The sequence below is a fragment of the Phoxinus phoxinus genome (assembly GCF_949152265.1).
Source record: "Phoxinus phoxinus genome assembly, chromosome: 11".
Classification (NCBI taxonomy): Eukaryota; Metazoa; Chordata; class Actinopteri; order Cypriniformes; family Leuciscidae; genus Phoxinus; species Phoxinus phoxinus.
The window spans coordinates 15474488-15493167 of record NC_136886.1 but is presented as its reverse complement, the minus strand read 5'-3'; the positions used below and the strand labels follow the sequence as shown (position 1 = coordinate 15493167).

Here is an 18680-nt window from a genome sequence, read left to right as displayed (position 1 = left end):
AAGAGCACGTTTTAAATCATCTAGTTTTTCAAACAAGCAAAATTGGATTAACTGTCTGGTAAAAGATGTCTTCCATAATTCATAACCCACCTTCTGTGTATATTTTGGCGTAGGCGATCATGCATTTGAACCTCTCTCCCCACGATTGGCAGCACATCAGAGTATCAAACCCGGGTTCATCTACCTTCATAGTGACTGCGCTAACCTGATCGTTGATCACCCTGTACTGGCTTTCCGGAATCTTCTTTTGCCCGTTTAGCATCCACACAGCTTTACTCGCACTCCAGCTGCGGTTGTGGAAGACGGCATAAACCGTTACCTCTGAACCGGGCGTCGCGAAGACTTCAGCAGGGATGTAACTGACTTTGAGGAGCAGAAAAAGATAATGAGTATTTTGAGCATTACACATGCAAATAAATAAACCAAACTTTAGAAAACATGTGGCATATAAGTAAAAAAAACACGTCTGGTTTAAATTACACCCTTATGATATATTATAAATGCAGGCTTCATCTGGTGTTATAATGCATTGTACTCTATAGGCAAGTATTATAATGTATTGTAACTATGCATTATGCATGTATTATAATGCATAAGAATTCCCCAATAATGCATTATAAATACAGGCCTCATTGAAAGTGTAACTAAATGTTTCTTTTGATTTTAAGATGGAAAAATAACTTGGACATGTTCCTGACAGGTGTTACGAGATTCACCCTTGTATTGATTCTTATTTTACCCCCTTCCCGTCTTGGTCCCTTGCAGAAATGAGAAAGCCGTTTCATTGTAATGCTAGTCAACAACCTGAAGCTTAGTTGCCATGGTGACTTGCACAGCATGGATTCTGAAAATATACAACCCAACTGACAACTGAAAAAAAATTATCCAAGGAAAAAAACAGAGACAGAATCCAGTCTTTCATGGCTGTATCATGAGGTTAAATCAAGCTGAAACGGTTGAAACATTATCTAATATGCAGACAGCTCTAAAGGCAGCATTAGTTGGCAGCAGTATCTCAGACTGGATACAGCACTCAATTGTTATAACTAATCTAATATTATTCATGGGCACCGATGTGGTGTGGGCATTTTAATAGCAAGATAAGACATAAAAAACACCCACCTGATTACTGTCAGAATTTGGCTAAGCAGATAAATGAAACACTATTCTACCATGGGGGAGTGTTTATATCTTAATAGTTCATCTCAATTTGCTTCATTCAGGTTACAAAAAAAATGCTTATTTCATAATACTGAGTCATTCTAAGGTAAGGTGTGCTTGTGTGTACAGGTGTGTGTGCACACGTAAGCCATGTTCTGACATTTTACAAAAACTCACAGGAGTTGAGATGCATTGTATGTTCCTTAAAACTGTCCTTTAAGCCATTTGACTCCTGTACAGCCTCTAAAGACGCATACAGTCCTCCTCACATTCAACTTCAAATGAATTTAAGGATATTTTTTGGCCTGAACATGATGTCAAGCATAAGACTTTTAATATGCAAACTGGTGTTCCGTTTGAATTATGAAGGCTTTTAGCAACAAACTATTTACAAGGAGGAATTTAAAAATGACTATAATAAACCTAATGATGACAAAGTAAAAGCTCTCAAGGTCAGTAGTCAGTACATACTCTGGCCTTGTAAACATTTACAATACATGACTTTATTCTCATCTAGAGCTGCATGTTAAAAGATTGTGATCTCGATTCAAACACCTACGCAAAGATTTGCCTGTGTCAATTAAATCTTTTACAAAATCACACCGGAACATTCAGAGCTACGTTGGTGATGCCACTGAGCCAGAGAAAGAAGTTATCATGTAAAAGAGTTTCATAAACAGTCTTTTCAACCACAGTACCATTATTTCTGTTACAAATATCCATATTATTACAGAAGAACTGGGATAAAAGTTCATTAAACATTTAGTTCGGATATAAACACTGATGTCTATGGAATAAAATCACCTTTTGAAAGTAACGTGGTGCTTCAAATAACGATTACATTGTTACGCAACCAGTTGGCAACAAGTGAATGAATAAAAGTCTATTGTCTATTTTAAACTGGGGACTTTGGACATGCACACATCCAACCTTGTTAACACCATTTTGACATTAAATTCGGTTTATATATCTAGTTCAGTCATGAAAATCTAGAGGCGCAGGCTGATAGATTCTTTACATGCGATCTACAATCACATCATTACCGCATGACACAAGCTGATTGGCCTCTGCTGATCCTGCTGCAGCCAATGACATTGCTTGCTTAACATTTAAATAGTCTGGTTCAGTGTTTGCAGCAGGCTAGTCCTATAACAGTTCCACTGAAACCTTCCACCTCCCATAGCTCCACCTGCCTAGAGCTGTGGTTTATGTATGTCTATTCATGCAGCAGCATATCTTCCATGCTCACAGCAGTGTGTCTGTATCTATTAGCGGTAGCAAGTCCATACATGTAGCAGATCTAGTCCGCCAAGACCAAATACGTTAACATTGCCATGTTCAATAACATGCTAAAACTATTTCGAGAGTTTTCGTGATTACAATAAGTACATTTCAATAGTGCACAAACCCTAGTGTGCATCTGCTTTAATAGTAATAAGTATGCAAATACCCTATACCTTGGCAAATGCAATGCCTGACCTCAGTTTGCGAAGAAAATGGCATATTAATGCTTTTATAAAACATTGAACATTGTTTACCATAGTAATTAATTCTGAAAATGGACAGTGAATTAGATGCATCTTTTAGAGAACAAATCAAAGAGATATTGTGTGCGCATGGCAACAAGCTAAAGTATTATTCAGATTCAGAGAAGCAAAGAGTAGATACGGATGTAATTATCAAACATTAAACTCTTAACATGGAGGCTTAGAGAAGACAATGGATCTCTCTGAAAGATGCATATAACTGGAACAGCAAAAGCACTCATTTGCATGAAGTCTGACGTACACTAAAAGCCACTAATGTTAATGTAAGGGTAAATGTCTCAACCTGATTGAGAATATCAGGCAGCAACATTTTAAGCACTCTTTCACAAATGTCAGTATTTGCATACATGTACTCATTGCCTATACCTGATGAGTATACCTGAGGGGGTCTTTGATTACAGACCTAAATTAATTCATTACTCAAATGTATAAACATACAGCATGAAGGGAAGTAGTATGTAAAGTTCTTCTGTACTACATATCCTTACCATCTAGTGTGAAATAGAAAGGTTGGCTCCATTCACTCCAGTGGTTTAAATAGTTTTGGCAGCGCACTTGGACTATGTATCTGATCCCAGAACTGAGCTCATTCAGAGGCACCCATGAACGACCTCTGACCTTCACCACCTAAAAGAGCCACAGTTCATACAGATCCATTCACACTGTGAAGGTTAAATTGCTTTGCCATATTACATGAAATAATGATTTTAGTTACAAATAAACACATTTAAAAAACGAACCAAACATGTGCTTAATATATATATTTTACATAGTTCTCACAAACATTACTTTGTAATGCCATTACAACATATTCATAAGACCAACAAATGAGTCCAATTACCTCCCACTGCTGAAGCGAGGAATTGGAAGAGTATCGGATCTCATAGTTTATGGCATCACTGTCCGGTTGTGTGCCACTCCATCTGAAAATGACTTCGCCTTCTGTTGTCACATTGTAATGCAGATTGACAGGTGGGTCTGGTCTTCCTGTGAAAGGCAGAAATTCACAATATATTAAATTGTTATTATTTGCAAAGAAAATAAATTATTTTATATATATCAATATATATCATTTTATTTTTTACAGTTGTTATGGGTGATCGTGATCAACCGTCATGTCAATAATTTACTTCATGTACTTCACAGAGCACAGAAAAGTTCTTGAAAAAACAACAACTAGTAAAGCCTGTAAGGCCAACAACCGTTCTATGTCTAGACATCCTAAAGATAGAACACTGTCTCATGATCATAATTTTATTTTTTTAATCATCCTTATTTTGTTTTTGAGAGTGTCTTCGACCGTTATCGACCTGAGGGTGGGGAATCCACACATTACATTATGTGAGAAAGTGGTGGAGGGTGTGAATTAGGCAAAAATCAATTATTTCAATAATGGCAAAACCATTAATAGCAATCAGTTGAGGCAGTCTTTATTAACAGGCATTATCTTCTAAAAAAAACACCTCACTGACACTAACATATTATAAAGTAAATGAATTCTGCTGTTGCATTTAATACAAATAGGCTTCCATTGATTGGACTTTTCATTCATTTAATGATTTTTCTCATTTACTTCTTTCCAGCACACGTTTAAATGTAGGCCTACTTCAAAGAAAGAAAGGAAGTGAAAATGTCCGGACAACTTGTTCTCTTGACATTAAACCTTAAAGAATCGGTCACCCAAGAAATTAAACTTTGGACATCATTTATTATTATTGTACAGGTACAACAAGATTGTTTAACAAAGACACGTTATGTAACATTTCAATTATTTGAATTTTAAAGGGAAATTCAGCTAAATAAAAGACAATTTTGTCATCATTTACTCGCCTTCATGTTGGTACTTTCTTTCCTCCATAAAACACAAGAGTTATTTTGCAGAATGTCTAATGTCTATACAATGAAATTAAATGGTGACCATGTCCGTCAAGCAAGACTTTCGGTGAACAACGACTTAAATTTCAGTGAAAGTTATGTTTTTGATGTTTAGATGTATAGTTTTGCTTATTTTATTTTCCTTTCTGGAATTTGACAGTTGCTGCTCAAGATTTTTGGCTTACAGGTATAAGAAAATATTGATACACGTGAATATTGCAATATTATGTTTGTCGATTCCTAAAAATCTGTATTGATATATATATATTTTTGTTTATATTCAAGATTCGTGGCAGTGGAACCTCGACCGCTAGATGCCATTGTTGTTATATCTGAACATAAACTGTAACAACTGTAAACCCAGCTCACTACCTGCCACTTACGGAAGACAAAATAATTTAACCCGCTCGCACCGCAGAGTACAGAGCAGAAGTGTGGACTCATTTTGGCTTCCACTATAATGAAGGCACGAAGCAGATTGAGTCATGTTGTTAACAAAATAAACCATGCCAAAATCCAATAATCAGAAAACACACTGAATAAGAGCTCAAATAACATCCCAACATCATCCGCGCTGCTGAGAGTAACGGTTAAACGAATATGTAAATATGAGCTGCACGCTTTTCTCTCAATAACAAAATAAACATGCAACAAAAATAACAGCGGTGAGAAAACAGCAGTTAAGAAAGCATCTGATCATAGCAATATGGATATGTTTGCACCAGCTCTGCAATTCGATACTCCAGTCAAGTCACATTATGTTTATTTATATAGCACTTTATACAATAGAATGCTTTAAAGCAAACAGCTTTGCGGTGTTGAATATGAAAAACAGTGTCATGAAGTGGACTGTGCACTTTCTGTTGTTAAAGGGATACTTCACTGATTAGCATTAAGCTTTGTATCAGTAGAAACCCAGTAGTATTTTCGAATGACCATGCTTCCCTCCCTCCATCATGTCCCCCTGAGACGAGAGATTTCTGTATTGCGTGTCTGGAAAAAAAACTCAGATGACGCAAAAATTGTCATTTAGCGTCATCTGAGGCTTTTTTGGCCAGAGGCTAGAGACTACAGCCAGTAGTAGGAGCTAGTGGCACGTTTTCATCCCGCCCATAGGACTGTATACCTGTACGAGCCGCAATACAGCGAGGAACAGTTGGGGATGATGGAGGAACAAGAGGCGGCCGGAGCAGCTGCTGCAGCAGAGGAGCAAGACCTGCTTGTATTTAAATTATTTTATCAACTAAATCGTCCCGGAGACTCACGATAAAACGGCGTCTTTTCAGTTTCGAGTCAACTAGTAGTCTAGTTGTATAATTTCTTCCGATACTGCCCTCTGTAACTGGTAGGCGTGGCTTGGGAGTGGCCTCGTAGGGCAGCGAAGCAAGTGCATTCTGGGAGTTGTTGTCTTTCATCCACATGAGCCAAAAATACATTTTCTGACTTTTCTCAGTCTAGAAGGCACCAACTTCAAAAATAATTTCACATTTCTAGTACATAAATGACCCAATTTAAATGCACAGTCACATTTCCAGCTGTGAAATATCCCTTTAAATACTTGAGAAAGTATTGTATTGTATATAATGTGAACCTTTAATGCAAGCCAAGTTCTAAGAATAGTCTACTGTCTATAGGGCTGCACAATTAATCGAATTTTAATCACGATTACGATTTTGGCTTCCCACGATCAAATTCGCGTGATCGTGCGATATTTTAAATGCGTCATTCTGTTCATAGAACGCTCCATATGAAAGTTTTTTTTTTTTTTTTTTTGCAAAGCCAATCTAGCGCTGGCTCCATGACGAGCCAATAATCAGAGTTGTTCCCTGCACCGCACAGCTTAGTTTCTAGATGTAGAAACTAGAATGTTTTGCCGGACTGGACAAAAGCGAAGCGAACTCTGGACAAAAGCGAAGCGAACTGGGCGAGATGAGACAGACTGTGTCTGCGCGCGAGCAATAGTGCGCGAGAGAGACCGAGTGTGTCTGTGCGCGAGCAATAGTGCGCGAGAGAGACCGAGGGTGTCTGGGCGCGAGCGATAGTGCGCGAGAGACTTCAAATAACAAGAGACTTTTCAAATAACAATGACAGAATTGTATTCACTGACATCGGGGTCCCGCTTACACGGCTACTTCCAAATAAATCAATCATTTGACACAAAATATTGATTTAAAAAGGAGTGTATTGATTTAAAATCGATTGTATTGCTTCCGTGTCCATGACAACGCTCTGTTTTTCATGGCAACGGTGTGTTATCAAGAAATAACAGACTGCATTGTACAATAGGTAATAATAATTATAACAGAAGATAATATCTCTAGTCTATCCTAATAATTATTATAAATACAATGTATATAAAATATAAATACAATTTAAAATATTAATAAATTATTTATTTTTATTTATTCTGGAGATGCACTGAATTTTGGTGAATAAGAGGACCGATTTTATTTTGATGCACATATTTGTACATTAGCAGGAAATGTAGCACAATATGGATGTAAAAAGCAGTTATAATTAGCCTATGTGACAAATCAACAAATAATCCTGATAATTAATCGTGATCTCAATATTGATCAAAATAATCGTGATTATCATTTTGGCCAAAATCGTGAAGCCCTAACTGTCTATATACAGCTGTTTTATTATACCAGTATCGGTATGTATATATATTTTTTCATGTATAAAAACAAAAATCTTTAATTAATCGCGATTAAAAACATCAGTTTTTAATATTTTTATATTGTAATAATTTCATTTACTCTACAAATTAATGTAGAAATCAGCAGTACTAGTAACTTTACAGCTTCCAAAGTAAACATGCACAGGAAAGAAGGAAATGAGATAGCACGTGTGTCTGTGTGTGTGTGTGTGTGTGTGTGTGTGTGTGTGTGTGTGTGTGTGTGTGTGTGTGTGTGTGTGTGTGTGTGTGTGTGTGTGTGTGTGTGTGTGTGTGTGTGTGTGTCTGTGTCTGTGTGTGTGTGTGTGTGTGTTTTACTTAAATCTTAAAATAACTATAAAAATGAAATTCTTACTTAGATGATAGGTGCTGATTTGCATCTTTGGTGACAGTGCAGTAGTCCCATTCACAGATATACTGAGGGTCAACGAGACAGTTGAATCATTGCCATGAAGAGAAACGGAGCACGTGGCAGTATCTTCCCCAGCACAGTGAGCAGAATGGTTTTTGTCTGAAAGAATATCCACCTGTAGACTAAAATGAATAATAAAAAAGGTAAACAATCATTAAGGCTTATTTTGTACCCACAACACTACAATAAAACTCCCAGGCACTCTTAAACAACATAAATACACAGTCACTTCATCATAGGTGCCCTACTTTGGGATCAAAACAGGATCATATTTTTCACAGGGGAAATAATTATCTATACAGGGGAAAAAATATATAATATAATATGAATTAGATGATAATGAAAATTAAAAAGTTAATAGTATAGCTAACCTAAATGGTTAATATATAATTAACCATTAATAGTATAGTCTAGAGATGTATTCTACATCATCTGCATAATTTCCCCACATACACGCTTAATGTGGGAGCAGCAATACACCAGCAGCCATTCAGCCAATCAGTAGTCTGTGGAGAGCAGAATGAAAACAGAGGACTCACACTAATTGTTGAGGACTAACAGTGAACAGACTGGCAGCGGCTGCTGCTCTGTGGCTCTTTGCATTACAAATCAAATTTGTCCGTTCACCTTCAAGCCAGCACAGGATGTCCAAACAGTTTCCTGAAAAGAGATTGCATTCCCTTGTTAGCTTCTTTCATCACAGCCTATCGCAATTAGAAACATCTGCAAATTATTCTTGTCCGAACACAGGCTCATTAAATGGTGTGCAAATAACATGAAAAATATAAACACGATGCATTGAAACATCAAATGAATAAATATTTTAAAAAGTATAGTCTAGTTAAGATTCTGGCAGGATCATTTTTAAGTTTTATACTTGCGCTTTTGCAGGAGTCCAATAAATAAAAGTAGCTGGGGATTATTTTTCCTCTTTAAACTGAGTTTTATGAATGCTTTAAAATGTTATGAAAAAAAAATGTTACGGAAAAATAAGCATCTACATCTGAGTATTTGTATCGATTCCTTTTCTATTTTTGAAAAGCTACTTCACACTTTAATAGGATTGTAAACCCTAACTTATCTCCATTTAAATATAAATGTATTTGTAGACTTTGTCCTGAGGCCTACTGCAGAGAAGAGAAAGTAATGAGAATTGATTAGCAAGTGTATTGACACCCATCTACTTGTCTGGAGGGGTCTCTCTGGTTCATAGCTGTAGCTAAGACTTCTTCACTTAATGGACAAGGTCATCTTATGCAAATATAAATTAAACAGCTTTTCTGAGAACTTAAAATGGCAAGACTTACTCACAAATTGTCTATCATTTATTTTGAACACTACCGTTCAAAAGTTTGGGGTTGTAAGATTTTATTGTGTATTTAAAAGAAGTCACTTGCTCCCAGTAAACAGTAAATCATTCTAACATGCTGATTTGGTGCTCAAGAAACATTTCTTATTATTATCTAAGAAAACAGTTGTGCTGCTGAATATTTTTGAGGAAACCATGATACTTTTTTTCAGGATTCTTTAAAGAAAAGAAAGTTCAAAAGAACAGCATTTAATATACATTTTTGTAACAATGTACAGTGAAAGTCTTTACTGTCACTTTTGATCAATTTAATGCATTCTTGCTGAACAAAATATATATTTTTAATTATTCACTCCAAACTTTTGAATGTTAGTGTATGTAGAACAAAACTATCGAAAATCGGCTTATTATAAAATGTTTTTATCTTTCCTGACAGAGCAAGAAAACATTTAAAATAAATTCAATGTATTGAACCTTTCTCTGGTACTGACGTCAAAACGTAAACAAACAAACCCATATTACATAGGCTGACAGAACGCTGATAAAGACATTTAATTGTAAAGCAAAAATCAATTAAATTGTATAGCTCTTCTCCAATAAAAAACAATTACATGTTATCTGCTTAATCAGATGATCGACAATACTGTGACTATCAACAAATATTGCTACTCCAGCATTTCTGCAAACACGGACAAAAAAACTATACCTTTATGTAGGGCTGTAAACGATTAATAGCGATTAATCGAATCCAAAATAAAAGTATGTTATTTAAGAAAAATTTGTTATTTATATATAATACCTATAAATCATATAAAAATATATATGCAGTATATAAATGCAAATATTTCTCAAATATATACATGCATGTGTGTGTGTATTTATATATACAAAATAATTATACACAATGCACACACATATAATATGCAAACAAACTTTTATTTTGGATTCGATTAATCGCGATTAATCGTTTACAGTCCTAACTTTATGTTATTTAATATTTCTTTATTCCTAAAATCCCAGTGTTACATTATAGCTATAAATGAATAAAAACAATGACTGTAATATCAGACATGATGAATTTACCAGAAAGGGTGAGTGATTTACTAGAGGATTCCGGTTTTGTAGCATTTAGCAGCTGACACGGTTCTGCAGGTTGGCGTTCTGAAAGACCACTGTCAACTGTCTGAGCAAAGGGCAGCTCACAACATAGCAGAGACGTCCACTTCAGGTCTTCATAAACACCACCCCAGCCATCTGAAGGACTCAGAGCAGCAAGACCTGAAACACAAGGATCTCAACGTGAGTGACATTGATTTGCAATACTGTTCAAATTGAAATATCAAACAGTGAGGGAAAACAAACAAACAAACGGCAGACCAATGCCATTTATAAGAAAAAAACATCTATAGACAGATTCAATTCTTAGAAGTGCTCAGAATTGAACATTCATCTGAAAGCTGCTCAAGGACAACACAACTTGTGTAGGACTGCAACATAAGCGACCTATCATATACTGTATTTCCAGACAAAGATAGTCTTTTTTAATATTGTGTGTACTTACACTTATTATTTTAAGAAAATCGTAACTTCTTAAAGTTTTTTTTTTCTTAATAAAGAGCATGATTAATGTATTAAATGTAGTGTGTTAACTTACTGTACCACATTGAACTACAAAAATAATGACTATTCTCAAACAAGTTTTCCGAACACTCCCCCATCTGCCATTGGTCGGTAAGACAGATACCCCAGCCCCAAATAATGCCATTAGTTGAGTTACTGTGTTATTCAGTTTTCAGTCACATGACTAACAAAGAGACCTGGAGGGCAAAACATCCATTGAACTGCAGCACAGGCCTCTCAATTTTCCATCTGTTTTCAGCCACAAATATTTAGATCACCTCTCAAATGAATAAAAACTAAAATATGTGGACAAGTTTATTGCAAAATTCAAGTTTTGGTCTTGAGAATTATATTGAGCACCAGCTGCAGTATTTCCCTAATAAAGTGGGATGATCTAAAACGCTTAACGGTGTATTACGGTATATTAAAGCACGTAAAGTGCCTTAATGTACTAAAACAGTTGTATAAAAAGATCAAATTCAGTGTACAGCTTATTGATGATACATTTTATATACAAGCAAGCAGATGAGCCCCGAATATGAACGCAACGCTCTAAATAGTTAGCCATTTACTTAAAGCTAGGGTTGGTAATCCTGTTCAGAAACACTTTTTTTTATACTGGGTGATATGGTCCTTCCATTCTGATAGTAGTCAATACATTATGTGTTCAGAAAAAGGAATGAAAAAAATCTGACCTCTGTAGCAGCTGTAGGACAGTAAAAACTCTGACCAATCACTGCCATTCGGTGCGAATGTAAAGAACCAATCAGATGCCTTCATGTCTCGTGCCCGAGCACCACTGCGTGCACAGCAGTGATGCGCGGGTCAATGTATAAACAACCCGCACCCGACCGACGTTTTCAACTAACCCGCCCGCAACTCGGACCGCAAAAAAAAGAAAGAAAATATTGTACCCGACCCGCTTCCTGACCCGCGTTTTTTAAAGTAGCTAGTAAATGCTCACCGCGTCATGGGCCATAGACGGAGGAACTAGGGGTGCGCATTTTTCAGAATGCTGTATGATATAGCCTAGTCCCTAGTGTTTTGTAATAAAGGCTTGATTTATTCATTTATTTCGTTTCATTTTCTTAACAATTAAGATGCTGCATGTGTTTATCCAGTCTAATCGACGTGTGCGTCTCTCCCCTGACTTTCCCAACAAAAATCCCGCCCCCTCTCAGCAAATAGGCTACATAAAACTGACATTACTGAGCTATATGCGTTTAAAAGTAGCCTATTAAAACGGCACAATGGCATTGCTCAGTTCAACGCATTGGGAAATCGGGCATTTTGTCCCGTGTCAGCTTTAATTAAAAAGTTAATAACGCGCTCAACATTCAAAAGGTAAATAAGGATTTCCCACTGTCATCTCTGACTGAGCTCGTGCGTCATCCTCGCGCATTCAGCCAATAAAGTGTAGACCTATGTATTTCATAGAACATTGTGTCTAGTACTACATAAATTACAAAGGTAAACGACCGCGACCCAAATATCATTAAAAGTATTTTTGGATGACTCGTAACCGCGGGTAACCGCAGGCACCCGCTCATTTTGGATCAACCCGCGCATCACTGGTAGGTACATGCAGCTGACTCCAAATGTGGATGCGCGTTCATGTTTGTGGGGGGGCGTAGCTTTGGACGGAGCACTGACAGGAGGGGGCGGAGCTTAGAAGAGGTGCCACTTTCAAATCTGGCTAGCTCTCCAACATTACCTACCCTAGCTTTAAAGGGATAGTTCACTTTAAAATTAAAATTCTGTCATCATTTACTCACCCTCAAGTTGTTTCAAACCTGTATTAATTTCTTTCTTTATTAATTTTTATTTTAAAGTGAACTATCCCTTTAATGAAGATTTCTATGGAAAATTGCTTAACAAGAAACTGTGCATTTATATTATGGATTTATTTGCCTGCCTGTACATAGTATGCATCATTAATAAGGTGTATACTGAATTTGGTCTTTTAATATCACTGTCTTACTACATTAGCACTCAGTACAAACCTGTTAAAAATGCAGGCAATTGAGGAAAGCCTTGTTTTGCCCTCCAGGTGGCCGTTCCTATAAGGGTGTGACATCACGTGAAAGCTATAAATTGTGACAGGCTGGTCAGGATGATCAAACAGAGCAATAGTGCCGCAGTATTTACATTTTATGTTGAAATCAACCTACAAAATGGCTTACTCAGTTGTCTCTGCATATTAAATTGAGAAAAATATCTTGACATCAGCACCAATATTCATTTTATGGTTGACTCCGATAGAGTTAATTGTATATTTTAAAAGTTGAGAGAATTGTTTTTGAGTTTAATGGCCGATATATTACTATTTTTTCTAAATAAATGTAAAAAAAAGAATAAAAAAATTAGTGAAAAAATCACAACAATATACTGTATAGTTCAATATGAAAAATGTATAAATTTTTAGCGTTTTTAAAGAGTGTTAGTTGACGGAAAAAGACATCTAAATGTAGATATGGGAAATGAGCATTCACAATTACACAATGTAACATGAAACAATACTGATGATGAATATTTTTTTTTAAATCCAATATCATCCGATAATCAATATGGCACTGATATATTGTGCTCCCTATCCATTTACATTCATTCATTTAGCCGAAAACAACCAAATTAAATGACAATACACTTCACCTTCAGTTGCCAGTTGCACTACTGTTTTTAAAGGCCTGTGGCCTTTTCTCATTCTGCCCCTGGGTGGCCGTTAGAGGTTTATAGTCGGATTCATGATGTGGGTGTAATCACCACCATCCTCCAGCCCTTACTTTCAATCTATCTCTCTCTCTCTCACTATCTCTCTATATATTCCTATCTCTCCGTCCATTCATCAGCCTCCTGCACTCTGTGCGCTCAAGCATAACCCACACTAATGCATCTCTGAGGTGGACAGAGGGACTGTTGACAGCTGGTGGGTGTCCAACATGTTTTGTAGGTCTTTGCCTCAACAGCAAATGGGAAATGGAAAACAATGTGAAGACGCGAGATAGCGGGTCAGGATAACAGAGAATTTGAATGAAAACAGGAAGCATCATTTTAGCAAAGTAGTTACAGTAAATGCATCAACGACTCACCTTGTAAAACGGTAATGAAATTCGCAAGAAGCGTAAGCGTGATAAACAAAAACCTGTGGGAAAGAAAGGACATCTGTAAAACGGTTCAGTATGGATATGACTCACTATCTTCTTCCATGCTGGAATGGTCAAATCTTTAAGCTCAAACAGTGTGACAGTGTTTAGTTGACTATACACCAAATTCCCATTCCAATTCTGCCTAATTCAAATGATTTTCTGTTGTGGTTTTATTACAAAGCTTCCAAACAAAATTACATAGATTTGTACATTTTCTAATTAAAACGTGAGTAGTACCTATTGAAATGTATCACAATGTTACAGTAGGTAATTACTATGCAGTGTTATTTTAGTTTTGAATTAGCTTTTATTTTCATATTTTCTCTTTTCATTTCATTTTAAAGTTTTAGTAAATTTGTTATTTGCTTTTGTCATTTTTCTTAATATTTCTATTTACTGTAGCTTTCATTTATATTTATTTAGGTTTAGTAATTTTAGTACTCCAACTTCTTACAATCAGTTGCTAAAGGAACATTTCTAATTCTCGTGCAAGTTTTTTTAGTTTAAGTTTCTCAAAATAATATATATTTTATTTCATTCCATCTTTATTTCAATTAACGAAAAATATTTGTAATAGTGTTAGTTTTAGTTAACAATAACAACACTGCTGGAGTGCTTTAAATGGTCGCTATTGGCAAATTTGAAAAAATATATGACTCATATATAATAACCAATAGGCCCTATGCACAGCTTCACTACTTCCTGAACTTAAGCAGGGACCTTTGTTTCCTGTCTGCCAGGACTGGCCAAACTGATTAATCCAGGTGTGTCTGATTATTGTTGTTGGTCAGACACACCTGGATTAATCAGTTTGGCCAATCCTGGCAGACAGGAAACAAAGGTCCCTGCTTAAGTTCAGGAAGTAGTGAAGCTGTGCATAGGGCCTATAAGGGTCCCACCTTCAATGTAAGTCTATGGGATGCACCATTATAACAGTTCTTACTGACCGATAAGGCGATAATTATTTTAATGTTATGGCCGATGTTAAATTGATACTTTTTTTGTCTAAAATAAAACACTAAAAACTAAAATCAATAATTTTAAATGCTTCAAGTAAATTGAGGCATCATAACATTATAATGTACAGTATGAAACATTTGCTAAAGATTACATTAAACTGTGTAATTAAAAAATAAAATGTATGATTTTTTTTAGGACAAAGGTAAATTAACATGCACAATTCTACACCATGATATTAAACATTCACAATATTGACTGTTACCGATAAATGTAAAAATATATCAGCGGATAAGCAATTCGGTGCCGATATACAGTAAAGTGCAGCTCTAAAGTCTATGAGATTTTATTTTCAGTAGAAAATCGCAAGTCAGATTGCTTAAAACCAATTAGCACGCCTCTCCCCATCAAGCTACATGATTTGGAAAATGTTAAGAAAGACAATTAGAAGAATGTGTCATCATCTTATAAAACAAAACAACTCAACCAAATTACAGAAATGCAAATTCCCTCTCATTAACAATTAATTAACCATTGGGAAATGAGTAATCAATGAAAAGTAATAGTCATATGCCTCAATGTTATAATCCAAAGCCTTATAAAATCTAATTAGAGATACTTACATCATTTCACTTGATCGTGAGCTTCATTTCTCTTCTTGGTGGAGTGATGGAGCCTGCAATGAGAGAGAATAAGAGAAGAATGGGGACAAGAACCTCTGTGTGGGAAAATTCTTAGACAGACAAATTCAATTAACATGAAAACACTGAAGAAGAAAAGCGTAGGCATAACTTTACTCTCTTAAGGGACACAGACTTCATTCCTGAGTTACTTAGGGGAAAATAGAGCAGGCAAAAAGTTTTTGCCACGCAATTCACAAATCAGGCCGTAATATGACACCAGTTTCAGACTGAATTACTCTGCTATAACCATATTTGCTTTTGATTCATTGGCATGCTCTCTCTGACGAGGCAAGTCACCTTTCTTGTTCAAATCAATGACGAGCACGACTTGCTTCCCTGAATCCCGTTTTCTCAGGCAGTGGATGCATTTCAATTCTAAGATTAACAAAGCAAAACATTGTTTTGATTGAATGCCTGCGCAAACATGTTAACGACAGCAACGCCCATGTTTTAGCATTTCCTGCCATTTTATTCTACGCAATATTGTGAAATCAGAAACCTGTTTTGCCACAAGTATGCAATGATGTTCCGGCCAGTACACAAGTAACCCAGAGAACAAAGTAAATGTATAAAAAAATTGCAATACCAATGTTTCGTTATCTGATTCATTCAGCAATTATTAAACTACAGACCCCATGATGCAATGTTTTCCACACCATTTGTAGCCACCTGCATGAGTTGCTGCTGAACCAAACATGATATAAGATAATCTGACATAAAAACAGATCAGACATGAATATGGAGGGAGACAAGCCAAGTGGCCATTTACGTAAAGCCTTTTTCCATGCTCTTGTGATAACATATCATATATTCATTTAAAGTTCCCTATCAAATATCAAAACAACTTTGATGATGTTCAATTTTGTGTCAACAACATGAAACCAAATGCTCACCTAAACAAATATTAACTCAGGTCAAATGCTGGAACATCTTAAATAGGTCGACCGATTGATCGGTTTTGCCATACCAAAATTCATATCGATAGTTTTTCTGGGTTGGTTCCCTTGCTAGAGCGGCTGAGATGGGGCTGCTGTCATTATACTGTACAAGAGCGGCCTCCATAGGCAAAATAAAAATTATCACTGAGCCTCATGTAGTTGTGTTGACATAAGGGCTGGGCAAAAATAAAGATTTTTTGATTAATCGTTTTTTAAAATGTGGTCAATTCGATATCTATTTGTGAGTTGTTGTTTTTTTAATGTGGTCGATTCGATATCGATTCTCAAAAGCCACGAATCCATATGTTTTCGATATGTATTCCCGCAAACATTAAACATAATATCTGATTGAAGTTAATCTTATTATTAGTGTTCTCCACTAGATGTCATTCTCTTATTTACCTAGCGCGTTGTTACAGCAGGGACCCTGACATTCATTCAGTGCTGAACATGGTGGATGCAAGACCGCCTTTCAGCTTGAACGATGTTCTGGCCAGTTGAGGGACACTGTCAGTGTCCCGACTGGGCCAGTACTGCATGGACACGAAAAGTTTATAATTTGCACACGTTTTCAAGCCTTGCCAATTTAAGCATTGAAGCGTAAGAGAACTCTCACGTCTCAGACACCGTGTAAATAATAAAAATAATTCTTTTTGACGTCTCCTTGCGCTTAAACGGACAAATTCACACAAATGAATCTCAAAATGTCCCTGAGAACTGCTGTTACACCTACCTGAAAAACCTGAAAAGCACTGAATATTTCATTTGTATCTTCGATCTATTGTATTTATTTATTTGTGCTATTGCTTGTAGTTTAATTATGTGTTCTTTTTTATTAATGACTGTTTACTTGTTTTTAATAATCTTTGAAATTATATTAGCAGTTTTAGCTGTGGTATCAAAATTGGAATCGAGGATTGTTAAATTTCACTGGTATCTAAAAATGTTGGTGTCATAAGTAATGACCAACTTCAAGTGACACAATGATCATTAAAGCTGCTAAGGGGTTTGAACCTACAACCTTTCAGTTACTAGCCCAAACCGATCTTTAACCATTTTAATTACAATGCCTTTTTAATTAGAGGATGAGAAATTGATCAACCCATCAAAGTTGATAAGCAATTGGAATCCTACACTCCTTTTCTGATTTTCTGAACTGCCATGCAACGCAAAGTCCGAAACATACTCATTGATTCGTTGAATGGTTCCTTTCAAAGAACCGGTAAAAAAAAATGAGTACAAAAGGCTTTTTCTTTTTTAGCAGCCTTGGTTCCATAAGTATTTTTTCAATAGGGATTTTTTATTTTTTATTCAATAGGGACAAGTCTTCATAAAAGAGTTATAAAAGCCATGAACCAAACCAACGAGCTACAAGGTGGTTACAAACTTTGATTTGAAGCAAAAAAGTTTTTGAAAATCAGCAGTATAGGGGAAATAGTTTTAAAAGTAATGTTACAATATTGCGTTACTCCCTAAAAAGGTAACTGATAATTGAGTAAGTTACTTTTTATGGAATGGAATGTGTTAGGTTACTTCTGCATTACTTTTTCTCACCTGGGCTATAATTGCTTGTTTGTTTAAAAACAAAACAAAAAAAGTAATATTTTTGGCAAATGTAAATGTATAGGCTTTTTCAGTGGTTTGAGTCCCGGTTGAGCCCGGTTGACTTTGTGTGTGGAGTTTGCATGTTCTCCCTGCGTCTGTGTGGGTTACCCCACAATGTGAAAACATGTAGTTCTGTCAGGACCGCTATCGTCAAATATGATTGACAATTAGCATACGGTTTGGATTGGCGGTATGGTTCCGTTCTAAGCGAGAACTCCCTGCGCATCCTAGCATGGATAAGAGCAGGGAGAGCAGCAATAACCCCCCTTAGGGTTAACAGAACAGAACCAACATGAATGTATGCAAATATATTTAATTCAAGATTTTAAAGTACAACATAATTCGAGAATTTATTCTGATTCAAGGGGAATCAGAATGCCAAATCCTGACTGACGAGAGGTGGAGCTGGGGATGGAGGAGGGTAATTCGCTCCTGAGAAACGCGAAAGCTGTTGATAATACTGAAGGAGCTTATATATGTATACAGTGATAGGCGTCGTATTCCTATAGGTAGATGTGGATCAGCTGATGCGAGCTTGACAAACGTGACCTGCCAGAACTACTTGATTATTGGTGAATTGGAGACCATACGGATACGACTGAAAGGCTCTTTCACACTAAAAGTGAAATGAAATGAAAATTCAAGCCTGTACAGTAGAGGGTGCAAAATATAGCACAAATAAGAAATGAGAAGCACGTCTTACTTCAGCAATATTTTTTTTTTACAAAAAGCAAATGTGAGAAAATA

The 18680-nt window shown here is 36.1% G+C and overlaps 1 protein-coding gene across 11 annotated transcripts in view; it reads right to left on the bottom strand.

Annotated features, from left to right (window-relative positions):
• Positions 1-18680, bottom strand: part of lepr (leptin receptor) — a gene marked incomplete at its 5' end in the record, with an annotated part of 49902 nt that overhangs the window by 13067 nt on the left and 18155 nt on the right. For 7 of the 11 annotated variants that reach the window (XM_079629160.1, XM_079629159.1, XM_079629162.1 and 4 more), the window contains 8 exons: positions 91-363; positions 3197-3335; positions 3550-3695; positions 7619-7797; positions 8215-8335; positions 10068-10262; positions 13694-13746; positions 15331-15383. In XM_079629160.1, coding sequence (XP_079485286.1) covers positions 91-363; positions 3197-3335; positions 3550-3695; positions 7619-7797; positions 8215-8335; positions 10068-10262; positions 13694-13746; positions 15331-15335 — 1111 coding nt within the window. Of the gene's footprint in view, positions 1-90; positions 364-3196; positions 3336-3549; positions 3696-7618; positions 7798-8214; positions 8336-10067; positions 10263-13693; positions 13767-15330; positions 15384-18680 lie in introns of those variants that run through there. The other 4 variants (XM_079629156.1, XM_079629157.1, XM_079629165.1 and 1 more) reach the window with 2 other exon arrangements.